Source organism: Falco biarmicus, chromosome 4, assembly GCF_023638135.1.
Source record: "Falco biarmicus isolate bFalBia1 chromosome 4, bFalBia1.pri, whole genome shotgun sequence".
NCBI classification, from domain to species: Eukaryota; Metazoa; Chordata; class Aves; order Falconiformes; family Falconidae; genus Falco; species Falco biarmicus.
The window spans coordinates 41,254,104-41,280,575 of record NC_079291.1 but is presented as its reverse complement, the minus strand read 5'-3'; the positions used below and the strand labels follow the sequence as shown (position 1 = coordinate 41,280,575).

At 37.2% G+C, this 26,472-nt stretch overlaps 1 protein-coding gene across 1 annotated transcript in view; it reads right to left on the bottom strand.

The window, feature by feature from the left end:
• Nucleotides 1–558: 558 nt before the first annotated feature.
• The window catches only part of MALRD1 (MAM and LDL receptor class A domain containing 1), a 282,538-nt gene continuing 256,624 nt past the window's right edge, over nucleotides 559–26,472 (bottom strand). The window contains exons 36-40 of the mRNA XM_056334103.1: nucleotides 12,753–12,826; nucleotides 12,574–12,664; nucleotides 3,030–3,102; nucleotides 1,387–1,443; nucleotides 559–669 (exon numbers count right to left, since the gene is read on the bottom strand). Coding sequence (XP_056190078.1) covers nucleotides 559–669; nucleotides 1,387–1,443; nucleotides 3,030–3,102; nucleotides 12,574–12,664; nucleotides 12,753–12,826 — 406 coding nt within the window. The remainder of the gene's footprint in view (nucleotides 670–1,386; nucleotides 1,444–3,029; nucleotides 3,103–12,573; nucleotides 12,665–12,752; nucleotides 12,827–26,472) is intronic.

The window sequence follows — 26,472 nt, the reverse complement described above, 5'->3', positions numbered from 1 at the left end:
TTAAAAAATAAATGTACATACCAGTATGTCACATTGATGAATCACATGCTGAGCTGGTACGCAAATCCATGATTCACGACCAACTTTGATTTAGCTCGATATGTTTCTAATTATACAAAGACTTTTCCTTTGCTTCTGCCCCTTGGAACACTAAAATAGCCCTTTAAAATCTCTTTCTAATACAAAATTACAGAAATATTTGAGTCATCATTTCTGAAATAACAGACATAAAATTATGATTCTCAAACTTCAAGAAACTGAATTTGATTAAACATTTTATTAACATACTGGGATTTGAACTGTAAAATGTGAAATGAATTCATAGTTACAGTTACCAATCTCTTTCTGCATCAACAGAAGTTATAGAAGATTATATATGTTTTACTTATGTATGGATTCCATTTTCAATATAAAGTTATTTTCTGGACATAGTTATTTTAACAACAGAGTTACTCTGTGAAGAGTTTATTCATTCATATTGCAAACACTACAGTACCATGACATATTTTCAGATTCTAGAATAAATCTTCAGGCAAGGAGTTACGAGCAATATTGATCCTATTTTATGTCTGTTTTCAAGGAACTGCATAATTTCTCCGTGTCTTCTGATGATTCACCATAAAGAGGATTTGGAAAAGAAGTAGCATTCACATATTCATTAAAAGGATACTACAAGAAAAAACATAGAATTAAATTTAAAAGCCAAGTCATTCAATTAATTTGTTAGTATGGACATAAGAATGGCTGTAGATTCATTACAGAAATAATGTATGATGTTAAGTTCAAAGAAAACTATACAATCTCTAAAATTTTTAGACCATATTTTCAGCTGATAAAAATTAGCATAGCTATACTGGAACCAATATTTGCCATATACACCTGATCAAGTAATTTAATCTTCTTCTGTATCTGTTCCTACCTTTTTTTACTTGTCTCCAGAGCTCTTGCTCTAATACACATGTAGTGTTATTTTGTGAGAGTCTCTGTACAATAGTGCAATTGCAGTGGGTCACTAATTTTGGTACATGGTATTGTAATTCAAATGACTGGTTCTAATTTTCTTAAATGAAGAAAGAACTAATATGAACTCTTCAGGTAAGGACTTCTGTAGTTCTAAACATTTTCTTCAGAATCTGCCTTACTGTAAAGTGTTGAATTACTGTATGCTGTAACAAGTAGCTACAGTAACCAACATTAATGAAATCGCTATTATGAGGTCTTTGTCAGCCAGTCCAACACTCGCCATCTTTCTTAGATTTCCAGAGGTGCTAACAGTATGAGTTGCCATATGCCACTGACTTTAAGTGACTTTTTTCCCTTTCCTCTGCAAATTAATTTTATTTAATCACATATCTTACTTCAGAAGAAAAATGTGTTATTACATACCTCATGCCACGGAGAAACACTGATTTGAACAGCGGGTGAGGTGGCATACCCAGGAGACTATAAAAAGGAAAAAAATGCTTCAGAATATTTTTAGTGAGCTGCAAATAATATTCTGAAAATATCCTTCCATGTGACAGAGTAACAAACTCTATGGATTCAAAACTACGAGGCAATATTACAGTTGAGTGTGTGGCAATGATAAGCCTGCATGTTGAGAAAGATGCCCACAAGTGCTTGTGATTATTCAGCTGGAGGCAAGAGCTGTTGCTTGTGTTTCACCATATCTTCTGGTTGGTGATGCACCATTCAGATTTAAGGCTCATCAGACTCAGAGAAAACTCATAACTCTTGGTTTCCCTTTTAAAGGCAGAATTAGTGGAAACACGTATTTTCCCAATCTTGAACAAAAGAGAAAAAATTCTGGTACAGCCCTGGACTTCAATCACAGTGCCTGGGGCTGCCTTCTATGAAAATGCCTCTCCTGACACTGTGCTTCTGTTTTTCAACTTGCTATTAAATAAAGCCTGTCAGGAATCTATTTCAACTAAAACAAAAATGTCCTGATAAATTGGACATGATTGTGATGGGAATGTTTCCAACTTGGAGCTCTCACAAACCCCAACCTGTAAGTGAATTAATTTGATCTAATGTCTCTAAAATCAGGTGTAAGGAACCTTTTATAGAAAGTAAATGGCATGTCATAGTTAATCCTATTCAAAGCTGCAGTGGAATCTTATATTACTGACTGTGGAAAGGACAAGGAAGTTTTATTTTCTATTTCCAAACAAGCCTAGTTCTTTCAGTGCTAATAAGGGTAGTATCAAAATGAGGGTAGTAATGCAGTTTTAATTTTTTTTTCCCTTCTTTTAACTCCAAGATGCTCTTTCTGTATTATTTTCAGTGATAAATCACATAGCAGAGACAGCTGCATTTTAAGTCAATTATATCTCTCTTGTTAAATGTAAAACATAGATTTTAGTTACCACTGTTATTTGGTAATTAAATCTTGCTTTGAAGTCCCTTGCTGCAATATGTTAACTTTTAGATATGTATTTTATTCACAAATTTATTTGTTACTCTACCAGTCTCTTAGTTATGATCAACAAATGGTGACCAAGTGTTTGTTTAGTGTCAAGGTGAACTTTACAGCAATGGGAGTAATAATGCACATTTAAGGTATTGGGAAGTATTATAAACTATTTTGTTAAAGTTAAGCGAGTGTGCAAAGGCAACTTAGGTGCTGAATCATGCATGTGTTTTTGTTGTTGGTGGTGGTTTTTTGTTGTTGGGTATTTGCTTTGTATTTTTTTTCTTTCCAGAAGCCAAAGGGGACAAGTCCCAGTGAGCTTTTTCTTCTGTATGTCTGGCTAAATATTTCATCCAAACCTCTTTTTTCTCAGATTCAGTAGCCTACAGTCAGTATTAGTTATAAACATCAAGATGTTCTCAAACCAGCTGATTTCAAAACTGTGTATGTTTTGAAAATGTACTGGAACTGGTCTGAGTGCTGCAGCAATTATTTAATAAAAATGCTTTTATTAAATAGCATTCAGTGATGGAATAAACTGTTTTAATGGAAGACTTATTTGAGGACTACAGTCTCACATTTTTCTGGGTGTATACAAGCAGCTATTGCTACTTACCTTTACTTTCCCAGATGAACTAAGGCCTTCGTACAATGGATTGGCAAATGAAGCATTGGTTTCCTCCAGTTTTCTTGAAAAGTCAAGCAAACAACAAAACCACCCACAATATTACACAGGGTGTCAAAGAACCAAACCACTTCAGGTTGAAAAGACTTGAGTCAAAAAACATACCTGGGTAGATATATTTCTGACTGAGCTCTACTCGAATGAAATTAAAACAATGTTCTGTGTACATTGTATGTAAGTTAAAACAGCACATTTTCATTCATTGCTGCTGAAAAATATATGCTTATGGATATGCACAGAGTTATTTGGTATTCATAAAACGCAGATACAATGCTATACATTACATAAAGCATGTTATTAGCTTAAATGTTGCATTACTATAATTTGTTAGCATGTGATGAGATCATGTTCTTTCTGTGTTTTGCTACTATCCCATTAGCAATTCAGTAATTAACATGGTCTTAAGCTCCAAGATCAAGAATGTGTTAGGTATTTCATTTTTACAAGAACTCTTTTTTCCCAATGAATTAAGAAAGAACTTGCATTTGAGGTCAGAATCATCAGAATTCATTTTAAAGCTATAGAAGCTCCCCGTATGTTTTGCTACACAGCCAGAAATATTTAAAGAATCACTGGAGTTATTGGAATGCAAAGGTTTCCTGAATGAACACAATGCCTTAAGCAATTTATACCAGAAGCATAGGATAAATTTTACTAAGTATGGGTCATTTGTCCATTATCTTAGGTAGAAATTTAAGGATATGTTTTCCTCACAGAGGCCTTCAAATATTCTTTTTTTTTGGACATGCTTATGACCTATGCAGCTAATTTCATTAATTCTGTGAACACAAAGGATGTTTGGGGGTGGAACTTTCTATCTACATCTAATCTGTTTTTCCATATAGATGTCTGGTTGCTAATAGTCTACAATGCTTGAAATAATCAAAACTGTTCCAATGTTATATAAAAAACAACAGCTGCATTAGTTAAAATTACTGAGGCGTGAAGCAGAAGCACACTTCCTTTTTTTTTAATCTTTGCTTTTGAAGAGATGCATTTAGTTGTTTTTGGTTTTTTGCTGATGCTTTCATGAATAAAAGCATATACATGCCTTTGTGTACATAGAAAGCTATGTTTGTACATGAGTCTAAAATAAAAAGTTCCCTAAAGCTAATACCCAATGATTAAGAGATGGATTTTCTTGTATTAAAAAGTGTTTCTATCCCAAAGCTGCTCCTACAGCGGGTTTAAGCAGTGTCTCCCTAGGAATGATAAGACAGGCTCTGTGTTACTGTGGCAGGAAGGTCTGAGGGGACAAGAGCAGTCACAGAAACACAGCCAGTGGAGATGCTGGGTAGGGAAGCTGTTGTTCCTCAGGGAAAGCCACAGGGGTGACTCACCACGTGATTTGTTCTGCAAAGAACTAACCCAAGAATGGATGCTTAGGAGGAAGGCACAGGTAGGCTACGGAAATATATCACCTTATGAGTTAAATAAGAGCAAGAGCATAAGTTTGGGTTTTAGACTAAACCCGACATGTCTCCTTAAAACCTTTCACAGCAAGACTGCCAGAAACTAACTCCTTCTAATGCCACTCTCATAATTCAGTTTGATTACCTGACACAATGATGTGGAAAGCTGAGTATTTGAAGCTGTTGATTTGTTCATTTGATCTTAATCTTAACTGTACTAAATCATGATATTCCATGCTTTTAGTTAGTTTAGTGAAGCTATAATATATTAGGTTATTTATATGCTCCTAAGTGTGTATTTGCATACTAATCCTCCTGAATAAAGTCCACAAGATGTACACAGAAGCGATTTTTTCCTCTAAAATCACACCATAGCTCACAAAACCTGAGGCAACAAGCAAACTCAGATAAGAAGTTTTCAAGGAGCATGGCTCTGCTTCTAAACTAGTGCCCAAAGGGCCAGATTTGCATGCCTTAATTTTGGTGTCTCATTTAGACATCACAACCCAACTGTATGGCCTAACAGCATGACACAGAATTAAACACATCAGTTCTGCTTACAGTCAGTGGAGACACTTCTAAAGGGCAACACGTCATACAGTTCACAGTGGAAATTGCCTTTACTGTGCCAATGGGAAATTGTAAGGATAGGGACTGATTCTTTTTCATCCCTCACTCCCCATTGAACTTAAGCAATTTGTGCAAGACATATATTGCTTATTTGGGCAAGAACATGCAAGAACACCTAGGTCTGTTGTGAGGGCAGGAAGGACGCAGAACACAGATCTCCAGCCTACTCTGCCAGCAGGATACCTTACCAGCAGGATACTGTGTCAAACTGTGGGCACTAAAAAGAGTGCTGGCTGAGTCCATTGCTGTGTCTGTGGTTGCTGTGTTTGGTGCTGAAATTGGTCCTGTCTATGTGTGTAAGGTTTTCTCAAGCATGAAAATTGAGTCTTGTTTGGGTTGTCCAGTAGATTTCAGGTGTTCCTCCACTTTAGGTCTGAATCATGAAAGAGCACATGAAGTTGGGCACCTAATCTTAGGGACTATTGCAATTTTATGGCCCAAAATATGGGTACTGGTTGAATTTATGTACCCCAGATTTAGGTGAAGTGGAGAATGAGCTTTCTTAATTTTTCTTCTGTTCTTAGGATCCTTTTTCCAAAGCAGGGCTTTGGAAGCCACCTTGAATATACTACCTTACATGTAACATATATGTTACACGTATATGCACATAGATACATATCTATGAATGCATTTATACAAACAAATGTATGGTTACACACTCTTTGTGAATGTAGCAAACAATTCTTCCTAAAGGATACCAATAATTATCCTTACAAATTACTGAAGTATTTTTGAATGACTTAGAAGACCTCAAAGAATACATGAGTGAAAATTCAATCACATCTTTCCACACGTGCTATAATCTACCAGTTGGATAAGGTGGTAACTGCCTGAAGAAGCCTGTGCTTGGGAACTGAGATGACACATTCCCGTTACTTTACATGTTGTGCATACATCCCTAGAAGTAAACACAACACATTAGATCTTTAGTTAATTAGAAATACGAAGCTTTCCTTATTAGAGGAAAGCAATGGTATGCCCACTCCAGTACTCTGTCACCAGAACAGATACAGGTGTGGAAAGCAGGAAAGTGCAGTATTATTCAGTGGGGCGATTGTTGCCATCTGGCCATCACTTTATATCCGATTTTAAACTGCTTGATTGGGTAGTTTAACTATAACGTATTGCAGTGGCTTGAGTTAAGTTCATTCTTGCAGTGCTTGCTGTGAGATAAGTGAAACCTTGTCCTGATAGAAAACGATAGCTTATTGCTACAGTAAAAAACATGGCCATCACAAGGTCTCATGGTGGGGAGGAAGTTATGTATGTGTTACCCCTGTACGGTAAAGGTAAAGATAACTTATCACTCACAAAAATTATGGTTCAAAATAAGAAATTAATGTGAAATGGTTTTAAAACTCATTTATGAAAAAAAGCCATAAATGCCGAGTTCAGAAGACTGTACCAAACAAGGAATAATTAGGGTTAAAAATGCCAGGCTTAGGTTGGTTTAGAAAAAAAAAAAAAAAAAAAAGACTGAACATGTTGGTAAGAAAACTCAGAGAGAACTGGGTTTTCTAACATAACCAGAAATACCACAATAGGAAAGGAGAGGATTATTCATCTTGGAATGAGGTCACATGGGTCATAGCTTTGCTAAGCTCATCTGCATTCTTCAGTAGCAAAAACTACTGCCTTGTCATGGGTTTCTCCACTACAGCTTCACAGAGATGGGAGAAAGTTGTACGCTCCACAAATTACCCGCCAGTGTATAAAGAGTCTGCTAAGTAACATCATGATTTTTAACAGAAAATTGAAGTATCAAGATTTCATTCATTTGGCAGCAACAGCTCAGAATTTTGTATCTTTCAATGAAAAAAACCAAATATTTATTTTAGACAGTGCACAAATTTGTAGGAAATCCTAGAAGGATGTTTATCATCAGGTCCATAGAAACAATGACAAGATCCTAGTGGGCCAAAGGTTGAATTACAGTTAAGATACTAATAATCCCTTAGAAGAATTCTTTATAGATGTTCTACAGCTTCTGTTCTAAACAGAAACTATAACTCAAGATCTCAATTTCCAAAGAATTTATAAAACCTTTTTAAACCAAATTTAGGTTTCCAGAAGTAGGATAATTTTTGCACATCCCACAGAAGAAACGGGAGGTGTGATGCTAGGAGGGCAGACTTTCCAAAAGCTGTATTTAGAATCATCTACAAGTTAACTTGGATGCTTGATTAGGTTGTTAATATGCTGCTTGAGCTTCCAAGGTCTGCACTTTGTACCTTTTGAGTCACTTTAGGAAATCTGATTATTTTATTTTTTGAAAAAAACCACTGATCTTGCAGGCTATAGGCCGAGAGTTTTGCTCTGATTCAGCATGTCAGCTCTTGTTTCTTTGCAGCCTTTCCTATCTGGTGGCTGTGAGATGTGCATTTCAGAAAAACTGAATTCTGACTATAGCACTAGGTTTCATCCTTCAGAAAAAAAATGTTCTACGGAAGAAGGAATGAATTAGGATAGCAGCATCAGACTAATAAAACAACCCTCAAACAACAGTTATGGCTGCTGCTTCCTAGTTTTGTTTTTCTTTTTCTCATAAAACTTAACTTTTTTCTCTCATTCAACAAGAACAGTCTTTGTCTCCATTCCAGTTCACAAGCTGAGAATTGTTCAATAAATGTTGTTCTATTGTCATTCTGTTTGTCACTTTGGGTTATAGCAACAGAGGCATAGTCAGCAATGACCTCTGGCAGTCCTTCAGATCCACTTGGAGAGCCTCCCCTGGAATATGCTATGTGTTCCCCCAAACCAGACCTCCAGAAGGGTATGGTCTAATTGGAGAAAGTCCTGGCAACAGCAACTGGGAATCATCATAATTGTAAGGAAACCTTAACCATGGAGAAAGGCTGAAAGCACTGAACTTGTTCAGCCTACAGAGAGCAGCCTGTAAGGAGGCATGACAACTGCCTTCAAGTACAGAAAAAGCTTTTTGCAAGGAGGAAGGGAAAGATCTGTTCTTGTCCATGGTGAATAGGAATGAACTTACATTGTTCATTACAGACATATCAGCAGTTAGCAAAAAAATCTCTAACAGCGAACTTTCTTTCCACCTAGGGTACCAAGATTGCCTGAGGATGCCATCAAATTCGTGTTGCTAGAGGTCTTTCAGTGCAAACCCAGCAGTGATGCAACTGAGTCTGTCCTGTGGCAGGATGAAAAATGGCCTCTGTGGGTCCTGTTTTCCCATGATTTTCTATCACTTTAAGATATTTTCGCAGAGCACCTCAGTTTTTCACACTGTGGCCTGTGTGGTAAGATACATTATTGATATACTTTGGAAAATTTAATATTCTGTGTTCATTTTGACTGACAGGACTGATAACAGCTGTGGTACATTAGCATTGCAGCTGATGGCACAGATCAAGAATAGGAAAGAAACAAACTGAAAGGATCCAAGGGCATTGCTTTGGAAGCAATAATAAAGAAGCATAGCTTAGCTGGGCAGAAAGCCACTCACTTTTCACATTCTGACTTTTTAAAGTAAACTGAAGCATGAGAAGGCAGCTACAACAAAATGGAAGCTAAAATGAAGCTTTGCTTCTATTTGGTCAATAAGGACAGATGACACTGAAGGAGTGGAGTAACTGGCAGCCTTTCCTTCTGGACTAGAAAACGGTATCTCTGGAGTATGAACATGAAGGTGAGAAACTTACAAGCTTCCTCTGATTTGGGATTTCTATACAAAAGTTTCACATATCCCCAACTGGGAGCTGGGAAGTAACTTGTGTATCTGAATGCCATCGTGATAATGAAGTACACTGCTGCCAAGCCATGTGGCGGGCTGCTCCTGTCCATTAGGAAGCAAACATGACTGCCAGTGACTCCTGCTCAGGCACTGAGCAGTTCAAAGCCTGCAGGTCAGAGATTAAATTCTTGCAAAGGAAGGAGAAGAAGGAGAGAGTAAAGGGGAAGCAGGACATTCTTTCTGAGCTGAAAGGAGGCGTTAAGGCACTATCAATCTTGCCAGTGATGAAAAAGAGGGACAAACGTAACTCAGATTCTCACCGCTGTCAGTGACCTCTTAGAAATTATCTAAGGGGTCATCAGCATAGCACTACTGCCTGCTACCTGGTTTTCTGGGGAAAAAAATTGTTTTATTGGGCTCTGAAGCTTCTCCAGCTCTTGTGCACATCCCTGTGCTATTACCATTGAGGCACAGAAGGATTCCATTTTAAAATGTCCTGGAAGCTAGCACCTATAACTGTTAATGTGCCTCTGGAGTACCATCTGCCAATGCCTGCATGTGTGGTTCTCTACCTGTAAGGAGAAAGAAAACACTAATAGAAATTATAAAAAATAGCTAGCAGAATGATTTAACAAGAGGCAGTAAATATGGACTCAAGTGTGTGAAAGCTTCCCTGCGAAAGAATGGCCAAGCATGCACTCCTAGAGTGCCTCCAGTGCCTAATGACTTTAAGAAAACAACACGACCTAGGAAGGATAAAAGTGGACAGCCCTTTGCAAAGGCAAAAAGCCTTTGAAGTGAAAATGAATTGTGGGAAAGTATCATTCATGTGCACGGTTAAATTTCTGTAGTTCATCAAATCCCCTTAAAAAAAAAAAAAAAGGAGTAAAACCTCATGCCTCTGTGTGGTGCTGTCACATTGTACATTTTACAGACTTATGCAAACACAAGTCACTTCTTATTCTAAAGCCTTATCTTAAAGATTCAAATTTCAGCATGATAACATTGGCTGCATTTTGACTACTCACTTCTGATTGCTGATTAAGCAGTTAAGGAGTAACTTGCCTTAATTTATTACTGTTTCCTGCTGTGATTTTAGTTAGATCATGCTAGACACTAAGTAGTTGAAGAGGGAAGAGACAAACTGCCTGGATGAGTTTTACCTTCTCAGATTCAAAGATTCAAATTTCATTTTTTTCACAGTTTCAAATTGTCATTTATTAGCTAGATTATTTCTTGGTAAGATGCCTATAAAATACACTTTAACTTACATGTGGTTAAAAACAATGAAAGTAAAAAAAAAAAAAATTCTGTACCATGGGCAAAATGATTTGACAATCTTAGCCATCCTGACAGACACAACTTGGAACCACAAAAATTTCCATCATCATAATTTACCGTTTTTGGCAACTCCAGTGAAAACAATCAAGACCAGAATGAGCTTTGCTGTTTAAACTACCTAACTCTCTGGTTTACAGCTCTGATTCTTTTCATGTCAGGCTGTAATATTTTCTTAGTGCCATAGCAAGAAGATCCTCATGCATCTCTGTTTTATTACATACTTAATAGGACACTTAAATGTTTGGCGACATATTGCAACAGGGCATCTTTTCATGTACAAAAAAGACTATTCTTTTTAACATGTATAATTACAAGAAAGGAAAAAGCATTCCTTGAATACAGGTACGGGGGTAGAATAGAAGTGGACGGCAGTGCACAAACCCTTAAGAAGACATTTATACCAAAAAAAAGGTAAAAGGGACTGTTTAGCGCACAGGAGAAATAGCATAAGAAAAACCAATAATTTGTTGATTAAAACAGCACCAAGCATGTTTTGAGAAAAAAATATTAGACTTTTTTTTTCAAAAATCTTAATAAAGAAAATTCAATCAGCTCTTACAGTACAACTAATCTTGCACTTCTGAGGTGTCTTTCCATATGTGTACTTCATTAGGTTGTATAAATGTGAATTAAAGTCTTAAAGCCCCTATGAAGTAAGATAAGGAAATGCTGTTATTCCCATTTTACAGAAGAATAAGGAGACATGAAGTAGGTGAAGCTATGCACTCAATTAACAGTAGCTCAACCACTAAATGTTCCTGCTTCAACATTTTGCTTCTGTGTCCATAGACAATTCTACCTGTCAGGGGTAGCATGCAGTGTTAAGAGATGTGTCAGCAGGAATAATGTCAGGATAGGAGCCTGCACAGTTTAGTAGATAGTTTGGGAGATAACAACATTCCCAAAGAAAGAAAGGTCTATAGAAGAGCACAAGTTTAAAGGAAAATAGGCAGTTTTGAAGATTAATTCTAGAGAAGAAAATGGGGGTGAGGGAAATTAACAACATGAAAATGGACAAGGCAATGCACAACAGGAATTGCTGAAAGAGAGGAAGGGACAGTGATAGGTATTTGCTGACAGAGAGTGATCTAGCAGAGTAAGTCAAGAGATGGACAGAAAATAAATACAAGTGTTAGAGGAAAATAAGAAAGCCAAAAAAATTTTTGGTAATCTTAAATGAGGGAGGAGAGAGAAAGCAAAGATTATCAGAGGGATGACAGAAAGGGTTAGGAAATATATATGTGAAATAATTAACTGTCAATCTAAGGCACATCTTAACTTCTGAAGTCAAATTACTGGATGAAGATATCTCTAGTACTACTAGTACTGTTATTCAAGGCACTTGAAATAAATTTTGAAATAAACCACCACCAATTTTGCTGATTTTCTTTTTCCTTTACTGAAGATGCACTATATGCAGTATGATGTCAGAAGATAATTTAGTTGCTATTTGCACAGTACTAATAGCAAGCATCGTACTGGATGGAAGAAATATATATTAAAAGAAAAATAAATCATCAGCTACAGCACTCATTCACCACAAGTAAGACAGGTCCTTGAACCACAAGCCAAGAGTTCCATACTGGGGTGATCCTAGTGCAAGACAGCAGTATTGGATAATGGGTGTGAGACAAAGAGGTAGGGAAAATGGGTGGAAGGAATAGATAAGGTGACATTGGTGAGACACATCTTAAGAGTCACTGAGTAAGACGACTAATACAGCATTAAAACAGAAAGTCAGATTGTGAATGTGTCTGTAGTAACTAAAGGAGAGAGGGCAAACATTATGGTTTGTAAAAAAAGGTCACATAATTCTGCAGTCTTACCATTTGATTTTTTTCTAATGTATTAAAGCTTTTTATGAAACCCCTAATAATTTAAAGCAGAAAAAACCCACTTTTATTTCACTCAGTTATCACAGGGCAAGTTCTCAGCTGTGTGTAAATATTGAAATATTTAGGGCAAAAATGTCCCACCTGGTGCATGTGGCACTCAGTAGCTTCAGGAAGAGCTGTGAATCTTCCTTTAAGAAACCAATTTTGCATCGGAGGTTTTGAGAAACCATAAATACTACCTATTTTTTGCATTTAATCATCATGTTCAAAAATCAGGGCTACTGCTGTTAAGATGGATAAATGATGAACTTTATAATTTAAGAATAATCATACAAGATCACAATCAAAACATTCTGAGCTGTCAAGCCAAACCCCATTTTTTGCACACTGGGGTCCACTAAGGCCAGCTTTTGTTGCAAAGCTAGGTTTTGTGCTTAGTGTTGCATATGAAGGCAAACGGACTGTGGGGAGATTTAAAAGTTGAAACCAATGAGACTGGGCAGTTAGCCACTGCTTTGTACCACATTTGTGTCTGCTTTACACAAAATAAAAGTTTTACTTACGTTTCTGACACTTTCTTCTTTGAAAGGAAATACAAGGCAACAGCTGTAATTTTAATCAACAAGAAACTGATACCCAACCCAATCCAAATATCTGCAAAATCAGAGCAAAGACAGAAATAAGTAAAAGGAAACACTCAAATAATGAATCGAAAAATATTTCTTTCTATTTACAGACCCACCATTTTGAAGGAGACTTGATGTTGGAGGCTTAGCACTTATGTGGCAACGGTTTCCTTTCCATTCTTTTCCACATCTGTGAATAAAATAACAATTTTTGAAAAATGAAGAAGCGAGGATCATAAACAGTGACAAGCACACGAGAAATGCAAATCCTTTTGAGCACTTCTGCCAGTGACTAAAGCTCACTCAGGGATCACAAAGAGCAGCATCAAATTTAATAGAATGAAATGTGAGAAATACACAGAACAAACCTAAGAGAGAGAAAAATAAAACAGAACAAAATTCAAAGATTAGAATTGGCTGCCTTGTCAATGTTGCCATCATATTGTTTTCCAACAGTAAAATAAATATTACTAATTTCACTGTTATCTTCCATGTGAGGGTTCAATACATTTCTGAGCTGAGGATTTGGGACCCCAATACAGAAAAAGATACACAATTAGAGATGTGAAATATGTTTTTCTCCTCCACCTAATCTGCGTCTCTCTTGTTTTTCTATTTTCTTGTAAAAATTATATGCCTTCAACAAATGGCTCTTGATAACCAAAGCACTACATCTGAGCTAACAACTGCAGCCATATCGCATTATGCTAAATTTGCTGTTTGGTTCAAATCCAGTCTTGATTTGAAGTAACCAAAATACAAACAATCTGAGACAAACTTTGATATTTTACTTTACACTTGTTGCTTAACAGTTAATGAGTCACAAAAAAAAAGTGTGCATCATTTCCCACTTCAATTTATCTGGATATAGCTCTCGGCTACTTGCTTTTATTGTGGCCTTCTCCATTGGAATGAAGGGACCCTGGACATCCAGGTGTGGGTTGGCTCCCTCTGCTGAGATGGGTGCTGTTTGGAGCACCCCAGGGAGCCCTTCTGGGTATGCCAGGGATTCTCAAAATGGCTGTAGGCACCTGGATTTACAAATCCTAAATGATGACTAGTGTAAAGGGTTGTTAGAGGGATAGCTACGTATTGACATCTGAATTTCAAGCAACCCATTTGATGAGCTGAACACGCTGAGTGTCACACTGGAATGACTTTACCAACTTTTCAGTTGTCTGCATGGCTCGTGGTTTATGAATTATAAAGCTTCACAAATTTTCCATTTTTTTTTTTTTTTGAAAGGAGCATCAGAAAGAAGTGATGGTAGTAAAACCATTTCAGTCCTATTAATGTCAAATGAATAAGAAGTTAGTTTCATTTCTCATGATTTCTCTTGACAGTTTCACAAACTATTAATGTGGGGTGGACATCAAGGTGTATATTGAGTTGCTTTCTCACCGCAATACCAACAACACATCTTTTTCATAGACACCAATTTTCAGAAAATAATTTCTGTGTTGTAATTGTAGTTTCTTCTCCTGTCCTTAAATGTATAATACAAAATCTCACATATACACAATTAAATCTTTATATTAAGGCTATTTTATTTCAACATCTAAGTGAGAACTGGTGTTTGTCATGGGTTAGCAGATGGCATTGCATATGTGCCTTATCCTAGCAGTTGCACACTGAGTTAACTGAGGCACTTTGGAGGGAGAGGAGTATACTATTTTCCCAGAAGATGACTGAGCGTGATGGATGTAGGGAGAGGAAGGGTAGGATGATAGGACCAGCAAGCATCTGTCTGCAACCTCAGTGAAATTTAGAATTCTGAAAGGATCAGGGCATGTTGGAAAGCAGATCTATATCCCAGTCTCAGACATGACAGGAGGCAAGTGACTTCACTAAAGTCTGAAAGAGGCTGATGAGGGATTTGTTGCAACTCAGTAGACCATTGAAAAGTAGTGGGCAGAGAACCTGCCATGAGGGAAGTACCAGCTGTACTTGAACACAGTGAGCAGAACGAGACTGATTTAACCCATTTTAGCCCACAGACCTGAGTTTTCTTTGGTTAAAGGCTTACCTTGTTCAAGGTTACTAATTGGAATATTAATGAGTCCTAGGTTTAAAGACTGGAGCCAGCAGTATATTCTGACATGCTCGTTTTAAGGAAAAAGTGGCATGATTTCATCTGACAGCTCTGGCTAAGCTGGAGACCTGTTGTATTCAGTGACTGAAAATACCTGGTCCCTTCTGTTCTCCTCCTTCTTCAGCATACTACAAAAAATCAAGTAATTCATAAACTGTTCTTTTATGCAGACTGATGATTTTATACAAATGTCAAATTGCTGTTGAGTTCATATTGAGCCCTGTGGATCCATGTAGAAACACTGCAATCTGATGGTAATCACCCATCAAAATAATTTTCTGATTGCTCTCCATTATATAATTACCTTTCTCTCCATTTGCCAGATTTTCTGTTGAGCTAGATATGCTTTTAACCAAAATTGCCCTCTTTCTTGTCACTGAAGAACTTACTTGACTGTAAAAGAAAGAATGAGAAAACAGATTTGCAGCTGTGCACCAGCACTACTCAGACATGGTAAGAGAGGTGCCATCTGCTGCTCTGGAGCTGCTGGAGTTTGGCTTACCTCAGGACTGCAAAGAGAAAGCAGGAGTGTGTACTGGTAAGAGCATGGGAAACTCCTACTACTCAGCAATAACTAAATATATCTTCATACGCTGTCTTTCCATTTATTAATGAAATATTTCCACGTATTCATACTATGTTTGAATTATGAATACAAAAGTTAAGCACTTTTACTCATATAGATAACTAGCTTATCTTCTTATACATACACACTGGTTTTATAATCAACTATTAACTACCTTTGGCTGGCCATTTATTCCCCTCTAAATCTCGGAATCCCAGCAGTACTGTTTTATGTTATGTGACACACACCACTTAGGAATCTGGTGTCAGACTCTCAACATGTGTAATTTTGGCCAGTTAAATGATTTTCCATTGTTTCCATTCCATCTAAGTTGCTGCCAAAACTGTGACCTTATAATACTGCTATGCAAAAAAAAAAAAAAAAAAAAAAAAAGAGTAAAAAATGGATTAAGGTGGAGCCAAGATAGTATCGCTTAAACTTGGTGAGCGATTAGGACAAATTCAGAAACAAATAGGAGGAAAAAAAATATTGTAAAGCATGAGGACTATTTATAGGGACAGGGAGGGGGCAAGGCAAAAAAGGATGAAGTTAGTAAACACATCATAGCTAATCTGCAAAGACCTCAATGGAAAAGGAGTGCTGTGCAACAAACATCTTGAAGAGTGAGTATATCGGTTGGTTAAGAACTCCCACTTATATCTTCACACACTGATTTATTTGGTAATTTTTATCTGTGGCAGAGGATCTTAGCAATCATCCCTGCCACAGAGGTAAAATACCAGACTATCAGAAAAATCTGGGTTATAATTTGGAGATTGATTCAGGTCTTCCTAAGGCTTGGCCATTCATTACTTACAAAATGTCATCTTCTCAAGTAAAAAAAAAAAAACAACTAGGAGAAATGAAGAGTTACAGCTAGCTGTAAAGCCTGCAACTTTCAGTGAGGCTGCAAGAAAAACATGGGGAAATTGTTCATTGATATCTTTTGCTCCCAGCTGATATAAGCACTGCCTCTGGCTTTTAGCAAAGCTAAGAATTTATGTGCCTAGAATAGATGGAAACTTCTTTTCAGTATCCAAAACAATCTTGTTTTATAGATGTTTTAAAAGATTTTGATCCTTTTATATCTATCCTCTGTAGAAACTTTAGCTGATTACTGTGATAGCTGCGGTGGAGAAATCACTCTCTAGCTTGAAAGAATAGAATGAGATTTTTAATGGCACCAGTCTGTCAATAACTCAGATTAGAGAAGATGACAGTTCTGGGCCATGAATTTAAAAGAAATTATAATTATCTAAACAAGGTATTCCAGTTATTTCACTCCATTGGAAAGCTGAGCGGTATTTTCAAAACAAAAATTTTGGGCATGGTCTTCTATAGGATCATTAAGAGGTTTTGATAACAAGACTGAGAATATTTTACAGGTCAGAAAATGTTATACCACTATATATCCTTTTGTATTAAACAAAATCAAAAAACCATCACAGGCCATAACCAACCAATCAAACTATTTTGGAAGCTAAACAAAACTTATACGACAAAACATAGATCCTATTGTCCTTAAGGAATGAGATACATGTACCCATTTCTCTGAGTCTGATTCTTTGCAGCCTTCTGCCTGTGCAGTTCTTTGCAACTGTGTGAGGTGGGTTTTGAAATGATGTCATTCTCATCTAGTACATTTTCCCGTAGACTTCACTCTGTCCAAGGCATGTAGGACTAAGTGGTTGATAAAAAATCCCAGAAGTGATCCTCTTTTCAGAAAGGAATAAAATAGAAAATATCAGGAAGAAAGGTAGGAAAGGCACATTTCAAACCAAACATGGTATTAGTTTATTGTGGTTTTGAGGATATGGAGGCAGTTTCCTTAGCTGTTTGTACTGAGGGCACAGAATACATATTCCTGTGCTTTTGCAACCACAAGAATACACTCTCAAGGGGCCTACAAGACAGCTGGAGAGGGACTTCATACAAGGGCATGTAGTGATAGGACAACGGCTTTAAACTGAAACAGTTTAGATATAGATTGCATATTAGGAAGGTATTCTTCACTGTGAGGGTGCTGAGACACTGGAACAGGTTGCCCAGAGAAGCTGTGGATGCCCCATCTCTGGAAGTGTTCAAGGCCAGGCTGGATGGGGCTTTGAGCAACCTGGGCTAGTGAAAGGTGTCGCTGCCCATGGTAGAGGGGTTGGAACTAGGTGGTCTTTAACGTCCCTTCCAACCCTATTGGGTTCTGTGATTCCAACGCTATGGAATTCTATGATTCTATGATCTATGACTTGGTCCTTTGCCTGTTAATGCAAAACTTTATCAGTCAATAACAGTAAAAACACCAGGCAGCTGTATAGGAAATACAGTCAGACTTCACCTTTCTGCTGTGCAGTCCTTGCTACATGCAGTCCTGAAATGAACTTTACTCTCGCAACTCCAGGTAGGTCAGAGCAGCCTGTGGTACGCACCTAAGAGATGGCTCACTTGAAGCCCAGTTAATGAAGGAGAACACTCTTGACTACCTACCTACTGCTGTGCACGGACTGCACTTACAGCGCTTTACCTCAGTTGGGAGGCACATAAGTTGCTCCTTCAAAGTCACTATTAACCTTCCCTCTGATGAGAGCAGCTGGGGATACGCAAATGCTCATGTGGTGGAAAGACCTTACAGAGTGCAGATCAACTGTGTCTTCTGGCCAATGTGTTAAATCTTCATTAGCAGGGTAATGGGAATTTTGAAGAGCTTCCTTAATAATCCTTTTCTCCTATTTTATTTTTAAGATAGACAATTCTGAAAAGGCTCTGAATTTATCTCTTGAGCCATGAAGCTGAAATTCCACATTATTTATGTACAATTAATTTCCTTAGACTAATTACATCTTGAGTAATTAGCAGCGCCACATTTTACACGAGTCTTAAGTTTATCTGAACTACAGAGATAGCCATTGCAATCCATTCAGGCAGGAAGCTCCTCAGAGTTGAAACAAGAGGGGCAAGAGAGAAAGGCAGATGAAACAGCACTTCAATACTTCCATCCCAGTGCACACCCTAATCTATCCTGTCTGACAAAATGTCTTCTGCTATTAGCAAGTTCTTAAGGGAATGTCATCCTGGAAGGGAGAATGTTAACGCTCAAAATTTGCTTCTAGGATTTCCAACTCATTATTTCCTAATATAGATACCGGTAATGCAAAGGAATGAACCTAGCAGTGCCTGTATTGCTGCACCCTGTGCCTGCGGTTATGGCTCCTCTCACTCGGAATGAAAAATAAAAAACAGACAAGGTGTCTGCTGTTTTTGATGTTCATTCAGGGCAGGTTTAATTTACACAGACATGCATTTCAGAATATCAAACCCTGTGCTGTATTAAAGGTAGCATATGCAAAAAAAAACCAACCCAAAAAACCAACCAACAAAAAACCACCGTAAAAACAACCAGATGTGTACTTGATTGCTTATTTTCCTCCTGGCATCTGGTTCCTTACCCTTACAATCATTTTCTCCATTCTGAGACAGATAAACTATATCACTCAAATAGTAGTAGGGGTAACTCTAGTTGGGTAGGGGCAATGTCAAGAGAAGAGTTTTGCAGTAGGGAACCAAGTCTATGATCTCCAAGAACAATCATGAACAAAGCTCCTTGTTAACTTGGAAAAAAAAAGTTCCAACAGGCTGTATTTTCAAGAAAGGCTTTGATGCATGTGAAAAATTCAATGCTGAAATCTGTTGGGTTTTCTTTTTTTTTCTTTCCATTTTTTTTCTTTTTTTCCCCCAACAGCAGTAATCACTGATCTTTTGTAATAACTAAGGCTGTTCAGTATAAAACAATGTTCTGCATTTTCATATTTGAAAGTTGTTAGCTTTTGTCAATATACTGTATTGGTTTCACTTTTCTCAAGAGCACTTATGTTTTATGCTGAACCTGATAAAAGCTTTAAAAAAACATTAAATCATATGTGATGTTAACCTAGCAGCATTCACAGCATTAAATACTACATATCCATTCGGCATCTCTTCTGCACTTCTTCAGAATTATTAATTTAAGTGCCAATTTTGTTTATGCTAAAAGGATTTGCATTAACAGGCAGACTGAACATTAAGAAAATGTCCTGAAATGTTAATCACCTTTTTTGGTGATCATGGAATTTTTATTTTTACTTATTTATTTAAAACAACACAGGTATGTAAAAGCAATTGCTCAACAAATAATGGAGAGAAAACAGAAAAAATTAGATGCTAGACAATCAACAGTTACCAAAGCTGCTTCTGTCCACAGAAATTTCATAAGCAGATGGGAGTGAAGTACACTTAGTGTGTGATAAATCTATAAACAGCACTAATTTCTATTTTTTGTCTGCAAGTGTCTGTAACCTAATTCACTCAGTCACTGTCAGAAAACAGTTAACAAATGGGAAGTACAGAGCTAACCATTCCTATTTGCAAGAGCTAGAGGTCTCTCTGTCATTGTCACCAATACCTCTTGTCCAAAGTATACCTTTTCTCGGCTGTGAGGCACATCTGCTTTTCTTATTTCTATCTGAAACATTTTTCGTGCAGAAAACCTAACCAGTTATGTCATATGTACATTCAGAATGACCAACAGTCAGTCAGTTAACTATTTAGTGTGCATGGTATTAGTAGTATGTAAATTAAGGTAGTAATATGTGAGTGACTGTAGTTATACCTTCCTGAGAGTATGAATGTACTGTTCATAGTATCCTTTAGAGACTGCACGTACTTATGCATCTTCCATAATGCACCGAGCCTCTGTGAACCCAGATTTGCCATTGCTATGTTTATATTTGCTAAGTTTATAATACGTCACACTGGGGTCATTACACATGAATGCCGGCATTATTCAGGAGCTGTGCCATATCTATTGAAGTGCAGGCTACTCCAGGAGTGGTGACAGAGGATACAGAGGGAAAAATAAAAACAACCCACAACTTAGTTACTTGCAGAAAACAAAAGACTTTACCTCTCTCTGCTATATCAGTGTAGAAGTTTCTCTGCTCGCTAGCCTTTGCAATTAGGGATATGCAAAATAAGCTTCACTAGAAGCTTGTAAGTATGATGAAAACAGCAACTCTTCATTCCATTATGGAAAAAAAGTAACCTCTACTTCAGCAATGTAGTCATCTGTTTGCACTCTAGCTATTATCAACAATGAACTCAAAATTAAAAAAAAAAATCATACTTTCTGATTAGTCTTTATTGCTGAAAGTATGCAAAATTTCAATAGTGAATATTGCGTGAATGGCCTCAGAAGGTATCATACCGATGATGAATGTAACCTGTTGCCTGCTGACTGTAGCTGTAATTAGGACTCACATTATTCCATTTGTGGTTAAGCTCACAGATGTGGGACAAGGAGAAACCTCTCTTGGAACAGACAGGTAAAGCGGATGGTAACCTTCAATGTCAAGAAGCTGTAGCATGTAGGTAAGGGCACATTAACTCATTGGGAGACAGTCAGATGTTCTCTGGCCCACTGTGTGCAGTTCTGATCATTCCTGTTCAGGAAGATGGAAGGCAGAGGACTACTACAGTGAGCACAAAATTAGAAAGCCTGTCTTACAAGAGGATTCCAAAAGAGTTCAGTGTTTTTTGTCTGGAAGAAAACCTGAAAGGCACATGGCTTTTCTTTAGAAACACTTTGGAGGATAAACAACAGAGGTATTGAGGGACTTTTTAGGTTAATGAAGGATACTGGCACAAGCACAAATGAGTATAAACTGTCTATGACTAAATTTATGAAGAAATTTTAGAAAGTGTCCAAACAGAAAAGCAAGGCTCATATCCTTCCTGCATTTCTTACTGCATGTTGCTTCAGGAGAGTCAGCTGGAATCCTCTGTACTTGGTACCACATACTCCAAAGATCCTCAAATGCTGGAAACTCCCAATAACACAGCAAGGTAGAGAGGAATATGGAAGCCAAGAATTCCCCATAACTGCTCATAAAAGAAATCTAACTAAATTCTGAATAGAATTATTTGATCAGATTGTGTGTGACAAGGGTCTGGATTTGAGGACCCAGATATAACTTCTATTCTGAAAACTGCTAAAATTCATAACTGGTAAACACAAAAGAATCACCATGAGGCAGAGTAATATGAGGGATACACAGATTCTAAAGGAAATGTAAGTACTCTGAGAAAAGATCTTTGCATCCTCATAGATTATTCAATGGAAGTAACTGCTAAGCTTGGATCATAAAAGCATGCACTATGCATAAAGAGTAAGATAGAAGACATTAGAGATTACAGCGATTAAAATCATAAAGCAGAGACTGCAAAGATCAGATTTAATTTATACAGAAGATGATTGGGAGCAGATATGCTGAAGGTAAACAAAATGATACATGGCAAATGGAAGAAAAATTGTGTGTTGCTGTCTATCCTCTGGAATGTTCAATCAGCTGAAAGGAAATACATCTGAAACTGGTAAGGAAGCTATTTGTCACATAGTGCTTAACTGACCTGGGGGAGTCCTTGCCTTAGCAAGTCTTAGAAGCCAAGAACTTAATGATATGTACTAGAGAGCACTCCTTAAAACAGACTGAAACTCTTTAGAGACTACAGAGCTCAAAGTTCTAACTAATAGTAATTTGGAAGAAAATTCATATATTGGCATCATACTTTTCTACAGGTATCTTCTGTTTTCTTTTCTCCCAGGTCCTCAGCATGAAACACTGTGATTAGTTATTGCTCTTATAGCCACAAGAGATTCTAATTACAGCCTGCATTGAGTAAGAAAAGGTAAGTGTTAGAAGGAAGGACTCAGTCCATCTAATTGCTTTTTATATAGATACACAATGAAACCATGGTGACCAGTTTTTAAAGGTTTAGAGTGGGACTTAATTTTTCTAACATTAACCACCTGAAAAGGGAAGTATCTAGAGATAGTGCAGACACGTTTACACTATATGAAATAAAAAGTCAAATCCTCATCTGCATCCTTTACCATTGATTATAATAGCGTCACGATGACTAGTTCAGAGTAGATACATGCATTTAGCTGTTACCAGCTAGGCAAGAGGAACAACACCTTAATGCTTGCCGTTAAATGTTTAAACAGAAAACAAGCAGCATCTGATGTTAGAGTAGGAGCATGAGGGTAAGCTTTGTATCATGGACAGCTTGCAAATGACATCCTGTTTGGTCCAGGCAAACCATTTATTAAAGGGGGGAAGGGTAAATACTGTCTCTAGCTTCAGTCATTTTAATAGAATGATTGGAAATTTCAGAGCAAACATTTATTCATTGAAATTAGCTGACACATGAAAAAGCTCATATTTCACAAACAATTTGAATTAAAATTTTAAATAAAACTCCGTCGCTGTCTGGAGCCTGCCTGATTTCTTGTCTAGCTTCTACCCTAAAAACCTGAGAACAAACCCAGATTTTAAAGTTGCTCTGATGAGAATTACACTGATTTGAAAAACAAATCTTTTATGACTTCACTAAAATTCTTTCTGTTTCAGACTGGTGTGATAGTCTTGTACACTGACAGAATTTTTTCCAGTGTATTTTATCCTATCATGTGGAAATGCAGACCTATATGGAAACTATTTGCTGTGTCATTTGCTTTTGTGCCTTTACTCTTCAATGAAATAAGCCCCAGCAGAATTCATTGAGGGTTGGTATGTGGCACACACTATATTTTATGGCACAGATTCATTCAGCTACAGCAATGAAGCAGAAGTATATGTTCACAGCAGACGGTCAGACCTGAAATTCACCATTTCAAACAATTATGCTCTTTTTTATGCTACCTTTTCCCACCTTCTTAAATAACAGGGTTTTGGTAACAGGTTTTCCAGTATCATAAAATAATGGTTAAAAGCCTCAGTGGAACAAATCATGAAGCTACTCCTGGCACTGAAGAAAGGATTTAGTGCTAGGTTCAACAGGGAAATGACTATCCACTTAGCTAAGCATTAAACAAAGTAAAAGATCTCTTCCAGGAAAAAAAAAAAGTTATTTTTAAAATGACATTTTTTTCTAGGAAAAAACCTAGCATTTCAACCTGACTTTATTTAAAGATAAAACCACCAGAAAGCACATTGTTTAATTCTAACTGATGCCAACTTGAGACATTCACACAAGGAAAAGAAGCAGCTTGAAACAATGTAGTAGGTACATTGATCACTGACCACTGGAGATCAGAGTTCCAATTATGACTGAGTCCTGGGTTTCAACCTACTGTTTTTGAGTCTGGAGCTGTGCTTTGTAAAAAGTGACCAACAGTATTAATAACCTTGCCCATAAAAAACACTTGTCATTTTAAACTTGGGTAAACCAGTGAAAATTAGTCACTTTGTGAGCTAGAATTAAAATATGGGATACTGGGAGCACAGGGCTGGCACCTTGCTGACTGAGGGAGGTTTGGTGCAGGTGATACACTTAGCACAGAGATCATTTCACTAGCGAGAAAAAGGACTTGTCTCCATTTTTTCTTACTCTAAGGAACCTAGGAGATTGAAGTAATACCAATTACCATGTACAGTATGAAGTGAGCCCTACTCACAAAGGCTGTATCCATGCAGTAGTATCTGAACTGTTGAAGCGAAGCGAAAGAGTTCACTGAAGAGATATGCCTTACCTTAGATCAGCTTACCGTAAACAACCAGTCCTTTATGCCAGTCTGCCAGTTCATCTCATTTCCCAGTTCCTCCCCCGCCCCCCCCCCACCCCCCCCGCAATATTACATGCTTTTATTTCCTTGCCCCTCTTGTGTTTCTCTGTCTTCTATACTTTCCCTCCCTCCCTCCCTCCCTTTTGCTATTCATGGAAGATGCACTTGGAGCTGATGCTTGATTTGCTCTTGAAGAACACTCCAAGAAGGGAAGGAACACTGAAAAACAGCTAGAAGAGAAAGAGACAAACATAAATTTCTAAAACCCACTGTTTACATGTTTGTGTCTCAGCCCCTAGCTGAAACTTCTAGAGGACTCAATAAAGATTTAAGAATGACCTGACAGAAAGCATGACTGTGCAGCTGCACTGACAACTGGTAGAAAAATACTTCTGCTTTCAGAAATGTCACTGATTTTATATTTAGGTCAAATTAGCAAATAACGCAATAAAGTATAGAAGAGAGATCTAGCTTTAAGATAGATGTGTTAATTTCACAGGAGAATGCTTTTTGCTTAAATGACAGTTCTGTTGATAGAACAGATGGGGTTATGTATCAATAGTAAACCTAATAAAGCATCTGAATATATTTACGGTGGCTGGATTTTTCCACAGAGACCTTCCTTTTCTTGCTTTGTTTTTGCTAGATTGCAGGTTTGTTTGTTGGTTTTTTTTTTTTTTTTGTGTGTGTGTGTGTAGTTTTGTTTTTAATGTTTGCTCTTAATGCTTTTAATCAGACTGTAACAGTACTACATACTCACTCGTTTATTATCTGCACTATATCTAGTTAGGTAAGAAATAATAGGTATTTATTGCAAAATCAGCTCATGTTTCTGCTTTTTACTGCTGTTTACCCTCTGACTAACTTTCATATGGGTGAATCTGCAAAGTCTAGGTGAAATTAAACAGTTTCTTAAAAAGCTTGAGCAATGGAAGAGTTAAACCACACATTTGGCACAAATAAAAAAAATCAATAAAAATACTTTCTTTTCCTGCTGCCCCTTTCCAGCATCGGTCTAGTCTTTTTATCTGCTGAAACAGTTTGCTTTAACCAGAGCCTGCCAACACATGGCATTGCTCCTGCCAGGTGGATTGTAGTGTATGTTGGAGATTATAAATCACTTAGTCATTCTCAAACAGTCATAAATTTATCTGCTTACATGGGAGACAATGCTGTACAATAAAACCTAGTGCTGCTGCTTCTCAGTATTGTACAAGCTATGTGCACAAGTACAGGCTAAGATTATATCAACACAAATATATTCTTTAAAACTTTTCACTTGTATTTTAAGTGTGTGTCTAAAAGACACAAAGAAACAAAAAAAAGCCACAAAACTCCTTTTTTGTTGCTTACCCTCCATGCAATGCAGAGACAGTGGTTTACACTCCATTTGAATCACTCACCCCTCAGAAAATGTTTAAGTTCTGCAAGAAGTTCTACACATGCCAATGTGGTCCATTGAAAAGAATAGTGCTGGTATGTTGTCTCCGCATAAATTGCACAGTCCTCTATCTGATAGTAGAAATGAATTTCACAGAAGCTTAGGGAATTCACTCTCTAGTTTCTTGCTAACAACTTAAATTTATGAAATCTTCAGAGGAATGACCTTTAAACAATTTATGAGAACCTAAGACACTTCAGATGCAATAAAAATAATTTCATCACAACCTTTCTCCCAGCTCCACATTCTGTTAGCGTCGTTATGGTTACAGAGCCAAGACCTGAGAATTTAGGAGAGGCTGGAATTAAGGATTCCCATGCAATTTCAATTCAAACACTCATGCATGCATGTTCAGGCACAGTATTTAATTGGACGATCACAAACTCCCCCTGCATCTCCAACCCAAATCAAAAACTTTAATTCCCGTCTTCAGTGCTTACCTTTGCAACAAGATTATTATCATGGCGTACAGCAGAGGTATAGATATATATACCTAATAAAATATATACCTGCACCTAATATAAAGCAGAAAAAAACCCTATTGTTACTATGACGAGCTAAATAATTTCTTGTGTCATCAGTGTTCAAACCTCAGCACTTAATACTACTATGTTAGTTGACATGAAGAGAAATTTGAACTCCAAATAAATTCTTGAAACTTTTATTGAGGAAACTAGATAGCTCTAAATCTGGCTTATTTGACTAAATTTGATATAAGAGCTTATTTCAACTGTTATACTTGACGCTTTGATAAAGCAGAATCTTTCCCATGGTCTTTAGTGCGCCACATATTGTTAAACATATATGGTGAGCTACAGCTAATGACACAAGAATTTCTAACAGCTTCCAGCATACATTCAATAAAGTCTTTTCTTGGTTGCAGCCAAGGAATTTGCAGTACAGATGAAGAACAGGGAACTATTCCCTTGATGTTAACTTTGCTGTGCAATGAATCACTGTACTTGTACAATTCAGAGCAGCCTTTACGCTCCTTTAACATGTACCACCTCAGGCAGAACAAAAACCTAGTTAACCTGCATTGCTGGTCAACAGCCCTAACAGACAGAGGTAGCATCCAAAAATCTGTGAGGTCAAAAAGTCCCTGATGTGTTCTGCTTTTCTACTGATGATATTATGTCAACAGT